The sequence below is a fragment of the Zeugodacus cucurbitae genome, chromosome 6 (genome assembly GCF_028554725.1).
Source record: "Zeugodacus cucurbitae isolate PBARC_wt_2022May chromosome 6, idZeuCucr1.2, whole genome shotgun sequence".
Lineage (NCBI taxonomy): Eukaryota > Metazoa > Arthropoda > Insecta > Diptera > Tephritidae > Zeugodacus > Zeugodacus cucurbitae.
In genome coordinates this window covers 43,320,179-43,343,903 of record NC_071671.1, presented here as the reverse complement: position 1 = coordinate 43,343,903, position 23,725 = coordinate 43,320,179, and the positions used below count along the sequence as shown (strand labels likewise).

The 23,725-nt window shown below is 37.8% G+C and overlaps 1 protein-coding gene across 3 annotated transcripts in view; it reads left to right on the top strand.

The window, feature by feature from the left end:
• LOC105219471 (mucin-2) overlaps window positions 1-22,908 on the top strand; it is a 98,023-nt gene extending 75,115 nt beyond the window's left edge. For 2 of the 3 annotated variants that reach the window (XM_029045072.2, XM_011195620.3), the window contains exons 4-5: window positions 7,855-8,840; window positions 14,829-22,908. In XM_029045072.2, coding sequence (XP_028900905.2) covers window positions 8,233-8,840; window positions 14,829-22,050 — 7,830 coding nt within the window. In that variant the 5' untranslated portion in view covers window positions 7,855-8,232 and the 3' untranslated portion in view covers window positions 22,051-22,908. The remainder of the gene's footprint in view (window positions 1-7,854; window positions 8,841-14,828) is intronic. The other variant, XM_029045073.2, reaches the window with a different exon arrangement.
• The last annotated feature ends 817 nt before the right edge of the window (window positions 22,909-23,725 follow it).

Below are 23,725 nucleotides of genomic sequence, written 5' to 3'. Positions count from 1 at the left end.
GGCCGGGGATCAAGTGATTGAACGAAGTCTGGCGCGATACTGTCTCTAACAGGTGAAATACACAGTTGGGGAGTGTAACAGCAATAGGCTTAATATTATATTAGAGGCCATATCGTAGTTTTGTACATTCTGTACCTAAATACCACAAAATTTTCTCTTTTAACATGGACTTCAAATGTGAAAGTAAGAGTCCAGCTTACTTCCAAAATAAATCAATTTAGTATCTTAAACTATTCTTTTCTAGTTGAAAGACAGCTTAAAACATAAAAGCTTTAAGAGAACAAACATCCCTAAAAGTGTAAAAAATCGAGCTTTATGGATTTTTTTATTTTATAATGTGACCAGAAAAGCTGTAGGCGAAAACTTAATTTACAATAGTAGAGCTTTCATTAAAATTGTAGGTCCTTATAAACGAATCTATCCTTTATGCATTTAAAAAAAAAAAAGCTATAAGCATGAAAGCTTTTCCGAATAGTTATTTTTCGAGGGCTCAGCATTTATTCCAAATGAATCTCCAAAAAGCTTTCATTCAAAATGATTGTTCTTAAAAACCAGGGCATACATTTTTTCCTTTCAAAAATAGCTTTGAGCATAAAAGCTGAAGGCAAAAAACTTTAAAACAAAAGTAGCTTTAATTTTAAATAAGCTGCTTAAAGTCGAGCTTTTTTCATTTAAACTAAAGCTTGTTACAAACAAATTCAATATTATTTCCTATTCCCAAATAGTTCCGACTGTTGGCAATTTAATTTGCAGAGAATTATAACATCCTATACATGAGCTAAGAAGCATATGCAGTCATTGTTGCACCTCTAAAATTCGAACAATGAAAGCTTTCACTCAACATCTACCTTTATTCGAACAAAAAACTACGCTTTTACATTTCGGCTTCTTTTCAATTCGTTTGAGGCAAGTATTTACCAACATTTCATTATTTCCCAGCATCCCCATTGGTTTATCGGTTGGTGGCTTTTGTAATGACTTTATTATTACAGTTGATGCCTCATGGGATTGTGGATTGTGATAAATGTCAGACTGACTTACAAATACAAGTGCCGAACAAATAAACGAATGCCTGCTGAATGACATAAGACAAAAAAAAATTTCCACCCACACCAGCGCACAACACTATTTGTTCTCTCATATGCACAACTTTTCAATGTGATCTGACACTTTATCCACCTTTGCCAACTAACGGTGTGTGTTTTTTTACCTTCGCAGCAACGAATGCAAACAGTAATTTCAGTTTGTCTGAGAGAAGAAAGGAGATATTTGTATGCGCAGACACACTCAACCATACTTCACGATACACACCCAACCGTCCGACATGCTGTCAATCAGTCATTTAGTCAATCGCTTAGCTGAGCCAACGCTTCCTCATTGGCGTTCGGTTTAATGTTTCCGCTATGCTTGCTGTGCTTCCTTCCTTTCTTCATTTGCATTGCTCAAGTCCCAAAGGCACTCTAAATGCTTTGCGCTCTCTTGCATATCAATTGTTGAACGTTTTTCTTCTTTTCGAACCCCTTTTTGTTTCACTTTACATATCAATTTTACATGGCTCCTGTCTTTCTTCTCAGCAGCGCTTATTTTAACACACACATGAATTAATGCGGATATTTGTATGTGCTCTTAGTCGCTAATGTGTATTGACAAGTGAACTGTTTGATTTGTCATTTATTGTTGAAATGCTGCCTGAATACCTCACGCCTTTGAGTGTCGCATGCGAGAGGGAGAGAAAGTATGTGTTTGATTTTTGGAAAAATATTTTCACAAATGAATATGTGTATATTGGTAGAGTAGTCATATTAAAGTCTTTAAAAATTAACTTATGTTTTTTTTACATTGTATAATTCTTAGATTGATCGCAACACTGGAGATCTTGTTCTTCAAAGATCATACAGATTTTGAGATTTGTTTTGTGTCTGGTTTATACCATTTTTGATACCAAACTCTTTTTGAACTAACATGAGAGGTTTGGAAATAAATTTGTGTGGATCCTACATCTGGCTATAGATCAGCGAGTGTGATATTTATTATCACCTTGTATAAAGGACCAAACATAGTGGCAGTGTCCTTCGAAGCATTTTCTTCACAAATCTTTTAGACTATTTCCTCCATATCTTTGTTCACAACACTTTATAGGTCTATATAATAGACTACCTCAGTTTCGAAGGATTCTGTATTGTATGTGCCTTGGTTTTAATATCAGTGGCCAACCAATATATATTCTGGAATTATATTTTTAAGAAAATTTTAATGTTGCAAATGACATATTTCACAGGATGATCTTCCACGAGCTATCAATTGTCAGTTTTCTGTCAGAATTCTAACAAATCTCAATCAGTTTACACAGTAAGGTTAGTTTAGAGAGTAAAACTATTCGTTAAGTAAAGCTCATTCAAAAACATTCTGTAGTTACTATCAGACTAATGTCTATCAGTTCTGTTTAGTTCAGTTGCAGATAGGAATTTCTAGTTCTAGATTTGAAAATAAACTCATATAGTGAATATAAGTCAAACACACATATAAAATATATAAAACCTTCCGAATCAATATTTGTCAATGTCTTCTCACATGTATAATACTTACTAGTAACAGAAGAGTTACAAATAGTTTGACGTATTTATCCAGCTCCTCGGGCCACTTAGTTACATGTGGTACTTCAGCCAGCTTGCCTCCAGCAACCCCACCCACAACAAGTGGTGCAATCACCTCACTTCATTTGTTTAATTTATGCTCTAAGTACTTCATGACAAGTGTGTCGTAAGTATATACATACATATGTATGCGAGTATTTGTAAGTTTTTGCTACCACCAACTCATGCACTGTCCCCCAAACCACACTTATCCCCAATAGCATTTCCATTCGATTGTGCCATTATGTCATTCCCTCTGACAACAAGTCAATCGTTGACATTTGTTATTTTGTAAATCAATTGCATTTGGGATATTTTCGATATTTTGTTTTGTTTTCTCACATTTAATTGTTTCCAAAGCTTTTGTTTGATTATTTAACATTTAGCAATAAAGTTCGGGTGGCAGTCAGTGTTGACAAGCATTTGATAAGGATCGGGTGTCAAGAGTAAATTTGGTAAGATATTATGCAGTTTAGATTTTATTGGGCACTTAAGGTACAGTGTGCTTAAGCATACCATCAAATGTATACTCGTATGTATACACACTACATAAGTCCGAAGATTTTACATGGAATCTTATATGTATATGTAATATAGCATTTATGCTGACTTTCAGTTGTGCATGCCCGACACATTGGCAAAGGCATTGTCACGTTTCCAACAAATCGCAAAAGTAACCACAAGCAAGAAAAGTGACAAAGCTTAAGGATCTCAACTTTGTTTGCGCACATTTACTATTTCGTATTGGCATAAGCGTGTATTTGTGTTGCTGTAATGAATTTGTATGCATCGGCATGTAGTGTGTATAGCAAAGATTTGCGAATCACTGTAACAAATAGCCAATCGGAAAATAATGCCCTACCCAAAGTGGCGTGAGGGGTATCAGGCACGTTTCTTCCTATGAGGAAGTAACATTGTTTGGAATAATTTTTGAAGCTTCTTCTTTTGAAAAAAATGGCATCGTATATTTTTCCCAATACTCCTATCAAGTCTGATTGTCCATAAACTGTCGAAACTTGTTGACCTTACCTCGAAAGTTAAATGAATTATCTGGGAATTTGATATATTGTTCTTCTAGGGCGTCATAGAGTTTTATATTTTCATTTTAATACTGCATAATATCTTACAAAATTTACTCTAATTTATCTAATGATTGTTTTGTGATGTTATTTATATTGAAAAAAGACAGTTCAGAAAAATATTTCAGCATTATTGTTTATCATCAAACATTAGTAGTGTTCCAAGCTTTATAATAAAAATCGTTTTTGACTTTTAATCAAACACAGTTCAGAGAGAGAGGGAGAGAAAGTGAGCGAGAGAGACATATTTCAACATATATGTATATTCAAATATCACGCATCTTTGTAGAAATCTATTTGAAGAGCATCAGAAGAAATAAAAGAGAGAAAGTGAGTATAAAGAGAAGGAGGTAGGGATGCTAGGGAACTGACTGCAAATGTCTGCATTTCGTGACAGCATTTTATTTCTTGGAGGGTATTGCTTGAAATGGTAATTGCAGAGTATCCTCATCAGAGATAAATTGAGACAGTTGGTGACGGGGGTACTATTCACAATTAGGTTAAGCGTCACATTCATAAAATGAAGAACTGTCGGTTTTACGATCTCACAGCAGTGACAAAACGAATGAGGAGTTAAGCTATCGGAGCAATGGATCCAAGATGAAGGCATGTCACCTCTATGAAATGTCCAGTTAAGACTCTTTACTGCGACTGGGTTAAGTGAAGTAATATGATAAATGGGGGAGCATATTAGATCACAGGTAGCAGTACATAGCTCATAGTAGATACTGTTACCAGATTGTATATAGTAAGCAGCAAAGCGCCAAAGAAATTTTTTCAACAATGTATTATATATATATATTTTAGATAATACAGAATTCCTATAAATATATAAAATAAATTTCCTACTGGGCTTTTACCACATCCAAAGCAAACAATATTTATACTTTAATATTTTTATTCTCCTTCATATATTTTTATATTATATGGTATATTTATAGACACTTACACAACTACAGCAAATATATGACCACTTGTTTATTTGCGAAACATTTTTGACACCAAAGGATTTCAACTGTCATTTTGGTATTTTAAATGCGAATTCTGGCAATGATATTAACATATTGTTTCGCATTTAATACCCAAATGACAAACCCAAAAGCACTTTATGAACAAACGATGTAAAAGAGCCGAAGAATTGGAGCAAGAAATAAGCAAACGTTTCAACACTCATACTACACTCTATATACATATGCCTATGCCTAGAATAAATAACTAAGTGTGTCAGTTCAAGTAAAATGTGCTTTCTGATGACATAAACTTTATGATTTTGAATGTTTACTACAATATACATTATATGTATTTATAAAATATTCCATTAATTTTGATTTTAATAAAAATGCAATGAATCTAAAAATATACAATAACAAAAAGAATTCACTTGAAGTGTTCGGTAAACCTTTGCTTTTACAAAATATAAATGTTGCACTTCAATAATCTAACAACTGTGTACAGCGCACAAACAAACAATTTCATAACTTTAAAATCCATAAACACCAGTAGGCACATACTCCTAAATACCCACGAGCAACAGACGGAAGAAAACAAAAGAAAAAAAACTAAAAACTCGCATGCTGAAATTAAACCGCAAGGCATTTACCCAAAACGCAAATCTCTTGTGATGCCATAGACTTAGAAGACTCAGAATGCACTCGCGAAAGTGCGCCAGCGAGCAGAAATGCGCGGCATTTCAGCGCGTGCAACGCTGCATTGGGGTTGCGTAATTATGCTAATAAGCTTTAGCCAACACCACCACTGCAGACGCACCGCCAGCGCCAACAGCGCTATTTAAAGCGCTCAACTACACACACCCACACACTCAAACATCCACGCCAACTACTTCACTGCACACCGGGTTTCCTGTTGCTGCGCTTAATTGCCTACACTCAGCGGGCTATAAGCCCGACAACAGCAGCAAAGCAACAACGCGAACAGCTGTGACTGCGGCAGCAACAACATTAGCAATAACAACAAAGGCATAAGTAGTATAACATTAGCGGTTTGGCGCGCAACGCTCAAGTGTCGAAATTGTAGAGATTTGGTTTGGAGTGTTGCAAATTGAAAGAAAAAAGGAGCGCTAAATGGAGATAATATGCCATTTCACTGCTGTGCTCGCGTTCGAAAACTTTGCGACAGTTTTTGTGGTTTTACTAAATGCTTTTGTCGAGCTTGCGACTGTTAGGCTGTTGTTGACAAGCGTGTCGGTGCTTTAATTAGTGCTAAGCTCCGAAGGATTTTCGACGAGGATCTTCGTTTTAGAGCGGGAAAAACTGGGGTTTTTTTATGGACTTTTTTAAGTCTAAATACTATTTCTAGATATGCATTAAATATTTTTACTTTACAAGTTTTTAAATTAGGTGCGACATGGCGTATAAGTAACATCATATTTTCTTTGTGTAGTTTGACTAAACTCATTCTTCAAGTTATTTTCATACAATGTACGCAACCACATTTATTTATTTTATTTTATTATTCCTTCCTTATGCTTATAGTAAAAGATCAAATAAAGTTCGAGTCTAGGTTACTATAACAGATATTGATTTATATTCTGACAAAGAGTGTCAAGTCAAGTTATTGCAGAATATTTTATACCAGTCCCAACAACAACAACATCAACATTGGTATTTCTTTACTTCTCTTAAATAATAATTATAATCAGCCTAATTAAATTATTAAATTATTCTGAAATACTAATTATTCATCTCAAATTAAAGATACGATGCTCTCCTAGCGCCGTGACCCTTTTTTATATGAATTGTTCCGTAAATTCGGTATTCGAACTTGGTCGGTGTGGGACTGTATATTTTGTGGAACTAAAGTGTAGCCTATATTTAGGATGATATTAAGTAAGTATGATATGAGTATAGTAAGAATGCTGGATAGAGATCATCAGTGAATCAGTTATTATTATTTTTTTATGATTAATTGTCTTTCTAATTGACATATTGGATAATTCAATTTTATAGGGTATGGCCTTTTCTAATAAAATACATTTAGTCAAGTTAAAAAGCTGCCTACATTTAGGAAGATATTCAGTATTTCAGATTGTAGAATGGAGAATATGTGGGTTTCATTTTCCATGATGGAATACTTATATTTAACCCTCTGTGTATCAATTAGTTTTTGTAATCAATCGTATTATTTATCTATTGAAACATGGTATTATGAAGGTTTGGAACCCTACTAGAATGTATTTTGCCATTGCCTGCATTTAGGATGATGTCTAGTTAGGATAAAAAGTGGAATAAAAAATTGTAATAACAAATTTAATAGCATAAAAAATCCCTTGCAGGACAAATAAAAAAAATGTATAATAAAAAAATTCATTAAAAGCCTGTAACTCATTTATCTATACATACCTTTATAAGAGTCTTGAAATAATCAAAAACGAGGAAATTTTTTACAACAGAATCAACATACTAATTTCAAATGTATTCTGCGCCTTTTAAATTACTCAAAAATAAACTCCCGTAGCTATGAACTTCTATATAAATATTTATATATTTCCAACTGTGTAGAAGGGTCCACAGTGCGCTTAATTTATCATTTGTTTGCACGCACTTCATTTGTTTTCAATCATTATTTCTTTGACACTTATGTCGGCTTGCGCCTGATAAGCCGCTCACCAGTCAACGCAGATTAATTTCTATGGCATATTGACGCGATAACATTGACGCACAACCCACAAAAATGGGAAGTAATTTGAACGAAGGAAAATGAAAATTTCCACGGTGTGGGGCTGGCTGTTTATGATGCAAATCAGTTGCGATAAATACTTTAATGTCAATCAAAGAGATTACCACTTCAAAAACAATGACTGCAGTACGCTGATGGCGACGGCGACGACGACGTCAGGAAAACAATCAACAATATCGCCATTGGTTGACTAGACAACCAATGTGGCGCGCAAATTTAAGTGTCAAAACTGTTTACATAGGTATTTTGTTGTTTGTTGTTGCTGCAATGCTTGGGGGCTTATGTTCGCTTAAGTGTTTCGGGCGCTCGCTCTTTGCCGGCGAAGTTTTATCAAGTTCATTTCGCAAGTAATCAGGTGCTAATGCTTTTTGTTGTTGTTTGTTTTTTTCTGTATTTTCACTTTGCCACCATATTAATTAATTTCTGATTTTTTCGTTTCTTTATAGATTTGCCATTATTTTCTATGTTCTATGTGGACCCAGCAGAGAGCTACTAACTTTCGGTAAACAATATTTATAAATATTTAATAAGGCAATTGAAGGCACCGAAGGCATTAACATAAAAACATACAAAGGCAACACAAAAAGGAAGAAGATTGTCGAAAAATAAAACAAAATCGCCAAATCAAAGCGGGCGTAAGTTCCTGCCTAACGCAGCAGTAATTGAAAAGCGCACAACAATAACAAAAAAAGGTTTGCACAAAGGGAGAAAGCATCACACTTTCAGTGTAACGGAATTCTTATTTTTCCGTTTTTTTGGTGCGAGTGTGTGCGAAGTCGAAGGTTTCGTAAGCGCGAGGTCGAATTATCACGACCGCAGCGACAATGCGTCCGTACGTGTTGTGGCTGCTGACAGCTGTCGGCCTGCTGGCGTTGACCACTCAAGCGGCGCACGTACGACAGGCGAGCAGCAGCAGCAGCAGCAGCAGCATTGGCAGCTTGGCCAGCAGCTATGCAAATGATCCACGACCCGATGCTGTGAACGAGGAAGAGAGTGATACGTTGGGCACTGGTGGTGCCTACGAATTTCGTCTACCACAACCGCAGCTAAACAAACAACAACGTCCGCAACAGCACAAAACAAAACGGCCCAACACCACCGCCACTTATGTAACCACAACGAAAACGAGCAGCACCAGCAGTTCCAGCAGCAGTAGCAGTAGCAGTGCTGGTGGCGTAACAAAATCGTCGACAAAGCGCCCGGCGAGTTCCACCACCAACGCAAGTGGTAACAAAGCGACCAGTGCCACTTCCTCCGTCACCACGGCAGCAACACAGCACAGTCCCAAGCCCGGATTTGCTTATAATGTTTCGGTAACACCCCAGCAAGGTACCTATCAAGCAGCTACTCCAGGTGTGGCTAATGACGAGCCGACGGTGACCCAAAGCACTGAGAATGACGATGAATCATCAAAGAAAGTTATCGGTTCCAGGTGAGTGTTTTTTACTTGATATCGGACATTTAAGGAGATAAACGTTAGAGATTAAGACTACTTTTACAATTAAAGTCAATTGTTTTTTGTCTCCATTAAAATTGAATTCATAAAAGCAAGTGGCGACTTCGAAATTATTCAAACTTGAAGGTAGAAAAGTAAGATACTAATAAGATAATAATAATAATGAGTGAATTAATTGATTACATACGATTAATCACAATTCTATTATTCGAAAATTTTCAATTATTCTTCAACTGATTAATCGGATTCTAGAAATTGAAAATTATGTTTGTGGTATAGTGACTAATCACACTTTTATTAAGAGTAATACTCTTAATCGTTAAGAAAATTGAAAACATGTTTCAATCTCCCTACGGAGCTATTAATTAATTTTAATATCTTTAGAGACTATTTTGCAGTGCAAAACTATTTAATGCAGAACTTCTTAAATAGTAGAATAAATATGTCAGGACACTCCATATAGACTATTACTTTAAGAAAATATAAAAACATTTTTGTTAAATTCTTATTTAATTTGTAATCCTTATTTAATACACCGAACTCCAATTATTTATAATTACAAAACCTTACAATTAAAAAAATTAAATATCTCAATGCTTCGCTCTTCAATGAAGTAATTATCGGCGGTCTGCGCTTAAATGTCTTCCATTGTTTCTAAATTTCTTTGTCTACCAAATATGCGAACATTTTTCCTTCGCGTTTTTTCCTTTCTTCCCACTTCCACATTAAGCTATGACAACAACTTATGCTTCTAACCAGCGCCCCACCCACTTTATCGATTAGCTAAACATTTCGGTTGTTGTGGCAACCCTTCATTATGAATTTATTACCTATATTACAGTCTGCATTCAAGTATCTCGCCAAAAAAAAAAATAAATAAAAGTCTTGGGTGAAAAGTAATTGACAAAAAATTTGTTGGGGCCTTTTAATGATGTGACCTTTTGAAGTTACGAAAATATTCATTCTTTAATTAAGGCCAAGAAGTTCTACGACGACGTTGGATAGGTTAAATGGAAATTAATTTAATTTAGACGCAGCTAAACCAAGAAAGTTAGCAGCTAACTTTCGAAACAACGTTAAGCTTTTGCAGAGTGTGCTTTGTGTATTTAATGCTTGCAAAGTAGCTTCATTCATTTTTAAAATGAAGTGAGTTATAGTATGCAAAAAAAAGTCTGATTATTTATTGAATGTTTTTTAGTGGATATCAAAAATAGTTTTTAACATTTTATCAGTAAAATATTAAGAGTGCAGAATCACTCTCTTGAACGTGCTTACCACTAAGAAATTAAATATAAAATTATTGAACACTCATTCTATTAATTGAACTTCTATGGGTTCATTGTGGGGTTTCCAATTTTTATCTACATATATGGCAAACTGAGCACTACGAAATTTATCTTAGCCCATCATTGAGTGAATCATTTTACGATTTACATCTTATAGTACTTATGCTCTATGTCACTAACTCGAGTTTAAAGTTTTTTATTTATATAATTCCAAAAATGGTTATGAAATATTAACTTAGGAAGTGTTAAATGATTAACCATTTCAAGGATACAATTTTATTTAAACGGTTTCGAACTAATATTATCTTATAGTTCTGCCATAAACTCGAGTTTACGAATTTATAATTTTGAGCATCTTGCAACCAAATTGTGATAAACTTAATTTAAGGTTTTGAATCTGACAAACATAAGTTCTTTGAGCTTAGGAAGTGTGAAAACAGTCAACAATGTCAACAATTATTATTTCTTTAATTCGAAAAATGTTAATGACAGAATAAGCAATCATAAATATTTTGAGTTTATTCGTATATAGCTTAGGCATTATCCGTCTCTTGCAATAGTTGTCAGAAAACAGTCAAACACTATTTCTTCTTCATTGTTTATGTTGAATTTTATTATGTTATTTTCTACCCACGAAGTCTCCTTTAAACACCCCAGCATATGCATAAAGATGTAACCCACATAAAGATGCAAAATTTTACAAATTGAAAGCCTAGCTTAGACCATAATTGAAAAAAGCAAAAGAAAACAACACAAAAAATCCACGCTAGGATTCACATTCATATTTAATCTGCCATGTTGATCTAGTCGCGAATCAGAGCTTGCACACGCATTGCAAATGGACGCACACAACCGACATAAACCGCAGAATGACAGTGCCCTTATGGCGTACACTGAGTTTAGTTCATCTATGTATGTAAATTGGTATATGACGGTAGCGGCGATGCGAACGCTAACTACTCATGAATATGCAAAATGTTTGAGAAAATTACGCTTGTGGTGCTGATGCTGCCTACCTAATGGAATGCATGCGCACGCGTATTATTTGATTTGCCCAAAAGCACAGTATCGAATTTCAGAATTGCAGCAACTGGTCACCCGCAGATATGCGCTCGTTCGTGAGCGGCATGCGAGCACAATGCTGCTTGTGACAGCGTCGTATGCCATTCAAAATAGTCCGTGACTGCGGTCAAATAGAGGACGGTAGCTGGAAACTGTCCCATTTGGAAAATTGAAATTGAAATCAATGTACGTAAACAGACAACTTTTTTTTAATGCGAGACAACTGAGCATACTACTGCCGGAGATTAAACAAAATTTAGTTGGACGAGCTTTAGATTAAAACTAAAAAAATGTGATTTGATATCTCTATTGTATAGATTTTTCTTTATTTATTCATGTTAGCCATTTCATATGTATTAAAATCAATTAGACTACATAGGAGCGCTGGTGGTGTCATTAAGAGTATAGTTAAAGTTATGGATCGTCGATGTGTCATGAAACGCTTATTGACTTTCTAGTGCTGAGGAAGAGCAAAACTTTCTGCTCATTTATTGCTTTTGATATATGCTACGATGTCAATCCAGGATGATGTGTTGTGTGTAGTATAATTTGAATCGACATGTTTAATTGACATTTATGATTTATTTTTGCTAGTATCGCTGTGATATATCATCACTGAACGTAATGTACTAAGAATTGAATCGTTATGATCTGAACTGAATTGTCATCACTCCATATGCCTGGTTTCAGATGATCTAATTTTCATGACGTGATGTGATGCCATTAAATGTATGTAATACATATTTATTGATGTGATTAGATGTAATATATTGCAATGTGTTGTGATGAGGTGATGTTATTTGAATATTTATAATATAATGTGACATAATGACTTTCATACGATGTGTTGTATTATCAGTTGATATCTTTATTCGTGAGTGATTTCGACATATTGCCAAGTGAGGTGGTGGAATGTCAAACAATATCGTCAATTGCAACGGTTAAATGAAATATATTTTAATATGTTAGAGAACATTTTTTGCATTATATTTTTTGTAAATCATTGATAGTGACGTCATGTAATCATTATATGTCAACTCGCTATATGGTGATGCGATGAGCTTATCACAACATACTTTAATATACTTCTACTTACAATATGTTTATATATAACGAGATTATCTCCATTTACGAGCTTAACTCGCTAATCTGTAATTAAGAAACGAGATTTTTCATACAAAATTCCGCTCTGGATAATCCGAGATTATAAAATTATCTAGGATTATCGATAATTTTGCGAAGAAGAGGAGAAATGTTAAATGAATATGTAAACAAAAATGGCCGACAGCGAGAGAAATATGTGTGATACAACAACAAATGCAACACATTTGACAATTGATAATCTCATTTGGCTATGTGTAAAAGGTTAGATTATTGAACGAGCTTAGAACGAGATTATTCTCATATGTAAACATACTATTAGATATTGAAGTGAAATCAAGTGATCTTATGATGAGAATTTCTCGTTCTGCAATAGGCATCACATCACCAAATCAAATCAAGAATATCAAATCAAATTAAATTATCATATATTGCTAATCATGCGTTTATTAACATCAAAGTAAAAGTAAAACTGTTTCAATAGGCATTCCATCAAACCAATTGATCATCATATGATGTACTTGTAATCAGTTTTTGATTACCTCAAATTAGATGAGGCATCATTCGATTATATGATAACTCGTATGAAATTTTCTTTGATTGACCTAATATCAAACCAATTAATCATTTTATGAGACTATGCACCAATTAAGATGATCATAAGCAAAGCTATTTCGAATCACATTAACCACTCGATTATGTGTTGACTAATTTCATATCACACTAAAGTAAAATTTGCTTTAATTGGCATCACATGAAATCAGATGGTCATTTGCTAGTACTATAAACTGAAAGAAGCTTGTTTCGATATTCCAATTTACATCACATCAATTAAGATGACAGTATATGTATCCATTTTTAATCACATTGTTCCAATTGACATCATAACTAATCGGTTAATACGGTGCGTCGATGTACTTATATAATATGTGGCAATAGTCATCAGATCTGATCATCTGACGACATCATTTGAATCACATATAATAACAGGATCATATAATAAAACAACAAGTAAATGTGTTCTAACTGGCATCACATCTAATCAGATGATGAAATTTACAGTAATAAATAAATAATTAATTGTTTACATTGTAACATACTTATATTTTTGAGGAGTTGTGAAATGAGATTGGTGTATGTTCCAGAAACACTGACTAATAAAGCACTTATCTTACTTGAAATACTCCCATCTCATTGAAACTACTAAAAGGCACAACTGCTCTAGTCCATTCGAAATATAAAAGTTTCCCATCAATACTCTTAAAAGTATCACTTTTGATATGCATATTGCAGCAAAGCTCCCTTAATATGAGTGATGATGAATATAGAATATTTAAATAAGTCAATATTTCACTTCTCAAAGTCAGTTTGGGCAGCTGTTAGCTAACGCACTGACTAATGTCTCGTATATTGATGTCATTAATTTGTTCGCCAAATACCCAGCAGAATATCATAAGTTATAATCTGAACCATTTGTTCGATCAATTTACGGGAAATATGTACGGACTTGACTAGCTTATGCACTGACTTATAGTACGCTCGCAATCAAATAAAAATTGTATTTTGCATTCTGCCAAATAATTCAATAAAAACCATTTGTCGAAACGCAGCAGTAGTAAAAATATACTAGTTTATCGCACTAGCAAGCAGCTCTGCACATTCGCACAAGCACACAAACCAAATTTACTACTCGTACTTCGTTGCTTTTGAAGTTGTATATTTGTATGGACGAGTATATCGTTTGTTGTGAGCAGAAAATGTGTGCTAATGCAATGGTATTTATCACTCACTGCAATTGAGCTTCGCACTTGTGCATCACACATACATACATACGTATATGAAGCAAACATACATTATTCAACACTAGGATTATGCAATTTTATTTGTGCCATGATATGCGCTTAAAAATATGCAACGATATAAATGATATCTACTCAAAATCACCGTAAATATTCAGTCAAATGTGATAAATTGAAGCTTATGAAAATATTGACGCATTAAGTGATGTTTAGAAATACGAATTGGTATTGCAGAGAAGTGTAAGTGGATAGTGTTGCTTGGAGATTTGAATATTCATAAATATAATAGTTTTATAAAATAAAAATCTAACATAGAATCCAAAAATCTTTTTTTTCAAAGCTGCAACTTAAAGCAAATATTTTTAGTTTAGCTCTAGTCTTATATAGAACAAAAAACATAACATTTCAATCATCTTCGAACGACTTAAGAGCTTCCACAATTAAGTTTCAAAAGTACTCTCTTATTAAAACGCTTTAAAACCACAGTTACTCACACCATACTATATAAAAATGCTTACTTGGCACTAAAAGCTCTTAAAAAGCTCTTTCAAAAAAGATATTTCTCCTATACAAATTTCTAAGCGAAATGTTCAGCTTTTTGGTAATTTCTATCATTTTCTATTTTGACTTTTTCAATAACACTTATTTTTAACTTATCTCACATCCTCCCCTTTATTATCACACATCACTAACATCCTTATCTCTAATATTTACAGTGTCGTCACATCCGTTTCGGTCATACTCAATGGCAATGAACCTGAGTTCACTGACGCCTTGGGCCACAAGGTGCCCAAACCACAACCCTCACTGCAAGTGGCCAGTCCCATTGATCTGTTGAACCCCGATCGCTACGAGTTCTACACGTTCGATGAGAATGGCGAATTGGTGAAGCGTCTCATGACCATGGAGGAAATACAGAGTATTGTGGCGAATGGCGATGGCGAAAATTCATCCATTGTACAACATGTGCCCGTAGACGACCGTGAGCCGGAGAAGAATGTGCAGGATATTGTCGATAGTGTGCAAAGTGTGCTAAACAAGGAGGTGGAATCGAATAAGAACATTTCGAAGGATGCTCTACCCGTGTTGGATACGCCTGATGTAACCTCATCTTGGTCAATGATTTTGCCAGCAATTTTCGGTAATGGCGGCGGTGATATTTTCCCACAGCAGAAACCACAACAGATTGTCATGACACCAGACTCTGAGTTGCTTGAGGTCTCAACAATTGCAGCACCGGTTACACATGTCACAAAGCGTCCAAAACCCAACAAGCGCAAGCCGGGCCAAAAACGTAAGACAACTACAACTGCACCCACTACAACATCCACCGCCATAACACCACAAGTGGTGCAAGAAGAGCTAGGTCCAAATGAGTCTGTATACACCGGCATGCAACAGTATCAAAATGTTGCGGCGAATATGCAACACTTTGATGGCTTCTCACAGCTGCAGATGCAACCGATTTATCATAAACTGCCCGAATATACAGACCCGGAAACGACAACTCGACGCGTCTTTGTTAATAACCAAGAAATCATACAAAGTGCAACGACAGCGCGTCCAATAGTAGCCGCAGACACGGTGGAATTGAATGAGGGTTATGGCAAGAGACCTCCAGTTGTTGTGCACCATAAGCGTCCAGCGGCGCCTCATCGTCACAAGACACCGAATGGTGGGGAGAATGGAGGTACGACTAAAAAGCCACAAGGCGGCCACAACAAGCAGAAGATAAAGAAGAAGCCAACTACTACGACTACAACAACAACAACACCTGAACCGACTACTACCTCAACAACGACGACAACAACCACACCGGAGCCAACCACCACTACAACAACCACAACTACGACAACAACAACACCGGCACCCACAACAACAACCACCACTACAGAGGCACCAACAACCACTACACCAGAGCCGATTACGAGCACCACCACTCCGCGACCGAACTCCACTACACCCAAAAAGAAGAAGAAGAAGCCTACACGTCAGCCTGGTCAAGGCAATGGTAAACCGCATCAAGCTGCAGATAAGCGTAAACCAGCTACTAACAAGCCGCGTCCAACCGGCGCGACTCAACAGACTATCCATAAGCATCCGCAAACTGGCGAGGGTGCACCTCAGCACACAGGCAATAAGCATCCAGTAGCCGCTGATGTGCCCGTGCCCACACCAACAACTGTTGAGCCAGTGGTCAATAAGCACAATGCCACTGTGAGCCACAAACCAAACAAAACTCGACCACGTCCGCATAAGAAGCCAACTCCAAGCACCACTTCAACTACCACCACAAAACCGGAACCAACAACAACCACGACACCAGAGCCCACGACCACAACTACAACGCCTGAACCAACAACTACGACAACAACAACGACTACGACTACAACTACCACCACAACGCCAGCGCCAACCACCACAACAACAACTACCACGACACCAGAGCCCACAACTACTACCACCACCACCACAACAGAGAATACACTAATCGTGGAGCATTTCCCGGGTTATCATCCAATACATGTCAAACCTTCGCATGCAAACAAGCGCCCTGGCGTCTCAAGCTATCCACTGCCACACTACAAACCCGCACATCCTGGGCACCATGATGCTGTTGAAACTGACAAAACTGATGAATCTGACTACGGCCAATTCAAGCGCAAACCTCTGCCATCACTTGCACAAATTCAACAACAACACAATAAGCCGTCGGAGAAGCCCATATCGATGGATGAGCAGCACACCATGACCGCCTTCGATCAAATAATGGAGTCGCTCAAACAGGAACTAGCAAGCGAGAATTTGGAAACTGATGTCAACGAGTCCAGTGCATCAGAGAAGCGTCCTATCTTGGATAAACCTGCGGTAGTAGAGCTGCACCAAGAACCACTAAATGTAGAGTCTACATCCTTCGATAGTTCAGCAGCCATCATTACTGGTGCTACCGATAGCATTGAGGGCGCCATACTTAAGGAGGAACAAGTCAATGCAGTGGATACAGTAAGCGTGGAACAAGAGGAAATGACGCTAGTTGAGGATATCACCGAACAGCCACAATTAATTACAACGATACGTCCACCAACATTATCCGCGACATCCGAAGAGACAACCAAGAGGACAACTGCTGCACCAGTATTAGAGAATAACACTGAGGAGTTTATGGAACAAGAGTTAACAGATACCACAGATGTGTCTGAATATTCAGGTGAAGAAAAGGAGAAGGACGAAAATGAAGCCGCGGAAACGACGATACTTGAAGACAAGTCAACTGATAAGAACGAAGATGATTCAGCGCATGTTGTTAAATTTGAAACGCTTTACGCTGATGTACAAGAACCCATCATAAATGAGGTTCAAACAACAGCACAACCCTACTACGAAACCACACTCAGCACGATTGACCACAATAACGATGACACAACTGAAGTAGAAGTGATCGACGAAGTGAATGTACAAACCGCAGACGTTAGTAATGCCGATAGCAGCACCGAGTATCAAATACCTATGATGCAGCTGCCGGTGACACACAAAGTGGATACAATAATTGCAGAAAACCACTCAACCACGGAACCAGCACCACAGGTAGCCGATCTTAAACCACTCTTAAATATGGATATATTAAAACCAACTGATCAAATAAAAATGTCTGAATTCCAAACGCAGGCGGCTACCGTAGCTTCAACTCTAGTCGATGGCGCCAACACCATTGCTGCTAATCAACTCATGAGCTCCAACGAGACGCGCACCGAAATAGAATTCCTCTTATCCGATGTAATACAACAAATGACCGGAGTGGAACCTGATCCATATCGTCCCGACCCCGTGGAAGATGGTAATCGTTTGACAAACTTTGCACAATTGAACACATCTTTCTTACTGAAACCAGATCAGGCAACTGCCGACCAATACGATGTTGGCGACAATGTGCCAGCATATGACAGTATGTCCGTATCGATCAGCACGACGATAGCGCCACCTGCTAAAGAGTCGGTTGATATAGCTAATGTGGAAACGCCAGAATCGGAAACGCCAGCGCCGGTTAATGAAACCGAATATGAGTTGACCACAGAGGTCGAAACAGCTCCGGTGGTTTCCACATACGCCTCCAAGGAAGAGGTTGCCTTGAATGAGGAGAAACCCGCTATACCTGCAAATAGCGTTGAGAAAATAGAAAAGGAGCCCGAAAAGGAACACAAAGCCGAGCTATCACTGGAGAATGTACAAGAACCCGAGGCTGATATGGATGTGGTTACTACAGAAAGAATTGTTCTTGTAGATGAAGCAGAAATACAAACTAATAGTTATGAAAAGGAAGCCACAGAAGAGAGCATAGTTCAAGAATTGAATAATATTGAAAGCACAGAACAAAAGCCGACTGAGCAGCTTGGTAGCATAGAAAAAGTAGACAAAATCGAAGTCACTAAAGTTGAAGAAACTCAGTCAGTCGAAAGCACCACCTTGAAAACACAAGTTCCATCTCTTTCTGAGATTTATGCCACACAACAACAACTGGAAGATAATGCTGAGGGTCTCTATGAAAAAGAAAAGGACAGCGAGACAACTATGCAATCTGCGGATTCAGAAAACTCTGAAGAACCACTTCATGAAGCTGAGACAATTGTATTGGCGGAACAGTTAAGCGCTGAAGGCAGTAATGAAGAAAAGAAGGAGGAAATGACAAGCGCCGAAGTTATTATAACCGAAATCGAAAATGTGAATGACGCAGATATATATAAACTCAGCGAGGTACATGAGGATTCCAACGAATCCACACAACCAGAATTTGAACAAACGGAAGTGGTCACAACAACAGAGCAATATGTCGCCCATACTGAGAAGATCTTACTGGATGAAAAAACGCAATCGACATCTACTGAAGTAGACAAACTATTTGAAGAACAGAGCACTCAACAGATGACTGACGATTCGTCTAGTAAACTGGAAGAAGAATCTCAATTGCAAATTCAGGACTCGCAGACGACAGAGGTGTCTAATGAGGCTACCGAAGCGCAGACTGAAGCCGTAGAACAAATGGAACTGCAAAAGGAAGACATGCAAGAGGATAATAGTGAATCCCATATAAGCAGCACAGTAGAAACTACGGATATCTCTAATACAACAGAATTGAGTGCGAATGAGAACAGCGAAAAAGACAGTGACGAAAAGGAGGTAACTGAAAACGGCTCCATTGAAAAGGTTACAGACAACATAGAAATCTCCGAAGAAAAAGAAACCAGTGAGAAAGAGTCGTTAGAAAAAGAGGTCAGCAACGATGCTACTACAATCACACCAATTCTCAGCGATAATGACACAACTGCCGATGAAACACAAGATGTTACAGCTGAAAACGTTTCTACGGAGACACTCGATATCTCAATAGAGAAGGAATCTAGTAATGCTGAAGATGATAATGATACAAATGCAGCCAATTTACAAATACAATATACAAATGCACCAACAACAACAGTAAAATATGAATCTAGTGAATTAGAAGAACCAAGCAACAGCAAAGAAGAAAGCGAAAACGAGGCGACAACGGTGCCACCAGCAGAAGAAAATGTCACAACTGTTAGGACGGATATGGAGGAAGAAAACACAGGCAATGAACCCGAAGCAGCTACGGATGTAACAGTTACAATTTCAGATGAAATGGATAGCACTGAATCGGATGAGGATCCCTACATTAAACTTGGCGAATCTACCACCAAATATAGTGAAGAAGCAAACAATGTTAATACATCTGGCGACAGCATTATCATCGAGCAGGAAACCACAAGTGACGAGAGTGTTGATATTGAGCTGACTTCACCAACGCTACCACAGCCAATACAACAAGATGTTGTCGAAACGACGAAGCCAGAAGATGAGGACTCGACTGAGGAGTCGGAGGAAGAAACACAATCACAATCAACTGAGGCAGAATCTTCCCAAGTCGCTGATGTTGAAGAGGCTTTGGCACCCGTTAAGTCAGCCGATGTGGAACTCACCGTCTCCACCGAGCAAATTACATTGCAAACTACAGCTAAGCCGATTCACTCATTTATAGCGCAGCAACGTCCTCAAATGCCACAGCTCAACTACGACCGTCCTGATCCACAAAACACCGCTGACACCGGTGACCTCACAGCTTACATTATACCGAAATTCCCTACCAGCCCTGCACTTGCTGCTATCTCAACAACAACAACGGAAAAGGCGTCACCATCTACAACAATCAGCAGCACAAGTACAACAACTTCCACTACTACAACAAAGGCTACGACGACTACGCCAAAACCTACAGCCACTGCAACGAAACGTATACATACACTCAAGCCAGTATCGTACTACAACAAGCAGACCGGCATAAATGCGCCAAAACCTGCCGAACCCACGAAGATCATACCATATTCAGCCAACACCGCACAACAGCGTCCAATGCAACGGCCAGCGCAACTGAACAATTTAATGGCTACTTCTACGCAAGCAACTCGGCCACCTGTAAAAATGGAGCCAAGCCCAACGAACACTAAAGGACTCGAAGCATCCGTAACTAATTTAGATGAAGATCTGCAATCTTTCGTTAAACTCTGCAATGAATTGGCGTTCAGCTATTGGAAATCTATCACCTCGGAAAAGATCAGCTCAGCACGCAGTTTGGTGATGTCGCCATTTGCGCTCACATCAATGCTCTCAATGGTTTTCCTCGGCGCACGTGGCAGCACATCAGGCGAAATGAACGAAGTCCTGAAATTGGACGACATGGTCACCTTCAATCCACATTTAGTCTTCCGAAATATCACCGACTCTGTGGAGCGCGCCACCGATAGTGACATTGCGACAACCGCCTTCGTACGTGAGATCTTCAGCGATCGTGCAAATGGAAAAATATTGCAATTCTTCAAGGAGAAGACACAACAATTCTATTCGGGACATGTGGAGGAAGTGAACTTCCATGTGGTGAATGACGTGATACGCCGTCGTACGAATCTGTTGGTGAAACGTCACACCATGGGCAAAGTGCTGGAATATTTGCGCACAAACAGTCTGTGGGTTAATGGACCGCTGGCCACAATTTCGGCCAATCTCTTCCAAACGGATTGCAGACATGGCTCAACACAGTTGACTGACGGTGAGATGTTCTTCCAGGTACACCCCTCCGTGCGACAACGACGCCTGATACCCATACCAGCGGTGCTATACAAGAGCGGTTTCACCGCTGGCTACGAACCCAAATTGGACGCAACAATTGTTGCATTCGGCAGCATACAAGACACCGTCAGCACCGTTTACGTTATGCCCGGTCATCAGAGTACACTCTCGCCAGCTGAAAGTTTGGAACGACTTGAGCGTGAGCTGGTTGAGCAATCTTTCAGCAAGAACGCTTGGAGTAATGTACTCACCTCGCTGATGGATCGCCCCGGCATGGAAGTGCAACTACCACGTTTCTCACACAGATCTTTCGTTAATGCCTCTTTAGGTTTGCAGAAGATGGGTCTGAAGGGTTTGTTCAAGTCTGATTTTGCCGATCTGCGCGGTCTCACAGGTTCGGCCAATCGCGACATCTACTTATCCGACGTCATACAAATCAACACGTTCAGCACTTGTGGTGAGGAGAAGATTGCCGATCACCATCACGTGGAAATGTATCCAGCGCCGCCATTACGTAAACGAAACAAGGATTTGGGTGCGAACGATGATGGTGCCTATGATTCGTCTGAGGCGGTTATTGATTTCGGCTCGCTGGTGCATGAGTCAGCGCTCGGCCGTGGCTTCTACGACGATCTACTCGACCCGAAATATCTGGAGCTACCGCTATCACTGCGTCCACGTCAGGCTCGCGTACCGGATGCGCCACGTCTACGCTTCGACAAACCATTCCTCTACTTCGTACGTCACAACCCCACTGGTATCATACTCTTCATGGGTCGCTTCAATCCACGACTGCTGCCATGAAGCGTCCCTAGCGCTAGCGGCAAAATGTCGCGCTTTGTGCGCACGCGCGATTCTCGTGACCCAGAAGACTAAAAGTAACGTTAAACGAAAATAAAGTAATCAGAAAATGTTAGGCAATTTATCCAATAATATTAGAGTAAACAACCATTCATTAGATATTTCATTATGATTTGTTTGAAAATCCGAACTAGCATTTTTGTGTGCGAACATTTTCGTAGATCGCGCACATTTTAGAGAAATTTGTTTAAAATTTTCATTTTGTTATTTTATTTATTATTCGTTTTTGTTTTTTTTTTTCTGACCACTTAGCATTTACAATAAAATAAATTATATTAAATCGTCGAAGGATAGCACAATTGTTTTTGTTGTGCCTTAATCTCGTATCACACGCACCACCGCTGGCGCTTCAACAGCTGCAGGCGACAAACGGATTCGAGATTGATGCGCGACATGCAATTCGATGGAGAAAAAACGTATTTGTACGCTAGTTTTATAAGTTAAAGTACTTTTTCTATGCAAATTATTGTTAATTTAATTTTTATTTTAATATTTTACTATTATCGATAACACGAAACACACGCTAAACTATTATCGTTTAAGTTATTGTCATGCAATCGCAGAGAAAAAAGCGATGGCATGGCTGAATTATGCTTACAAATATTTCAATATTTATAGAGTGTTGGAGGTGAGAAATTATGGTTTATGTTTTGCTTATAAACTTAGTAAAAGCTATAGCAGATATATATGTAATAGTATACGAAAATGTTTTATCCATAAGTAATCATGTATTTATACAAGTAAATAAATGTATGTCATAACAAGGAGTTTCAAATAAAACACAAATATTATATAAATAAATGCATTGTATTATTGATAAGTTGGAAATAGTAAATGGGCTGAAAGTTTCAAAGTCCTTAAGATGGGCGTTGGTTTTCATCTTGACCTCCTCATTTGAGTGAAATTCCATCAAGTCCGAGAAGGAGAAAATAGTGGGAGGAGACTAAAACGAATATAGTGAGTAGAGCTATGAAAGTAAACTATTTCTTCGTTTTTGCCGGTGCTCAATTAAAGCGCTTATTTGGATCGAACCCAATAAAAATATAATTCTTCTACATTAGGTTTTAATCGAATACAAATCGAGTTGAAAATGGAATGCAACTTTGGGAGTTCTTGTCCACGCTGTCAATTTAGTTTTAGTTGTTGATAAAATCATACAGCTGATGAAACTTACCAACTTCTTATGAACAGCAAAAACAGAAATGTATAATCGAGTGGCTACTGCCGGCTGGCAGTGCGAAGGACAAAGACTGGTTTCTCAATTATAATCTTTACGTATTAATTTGGTTGTACGAAAAAGCTATTAAAAAGGGTTTAAAACTGGAGTCAAATTAAAAGAAACTTTAAGTGGAAATACCGTCTACTAACACTTCATATTTGAAGAATGAATATTCATGATCTTGAATGTCCACGAATCCTTAGTAAAATTGTTGTCAGAAAGTTCTGGTTTTCCCCTTCTCTTTCTCATGAGCGCTATTACCGCCTAAAATATTTTGACAAAATCTTTTATTCTTTCCAAATTTAATATTTTTGGCTGATTGATAGTGAGTTGACACAATAAATGCAGCTCGGTTGTCCAAACCATCATTCGAATTGATTGACTTGTAGAGTTTGATTT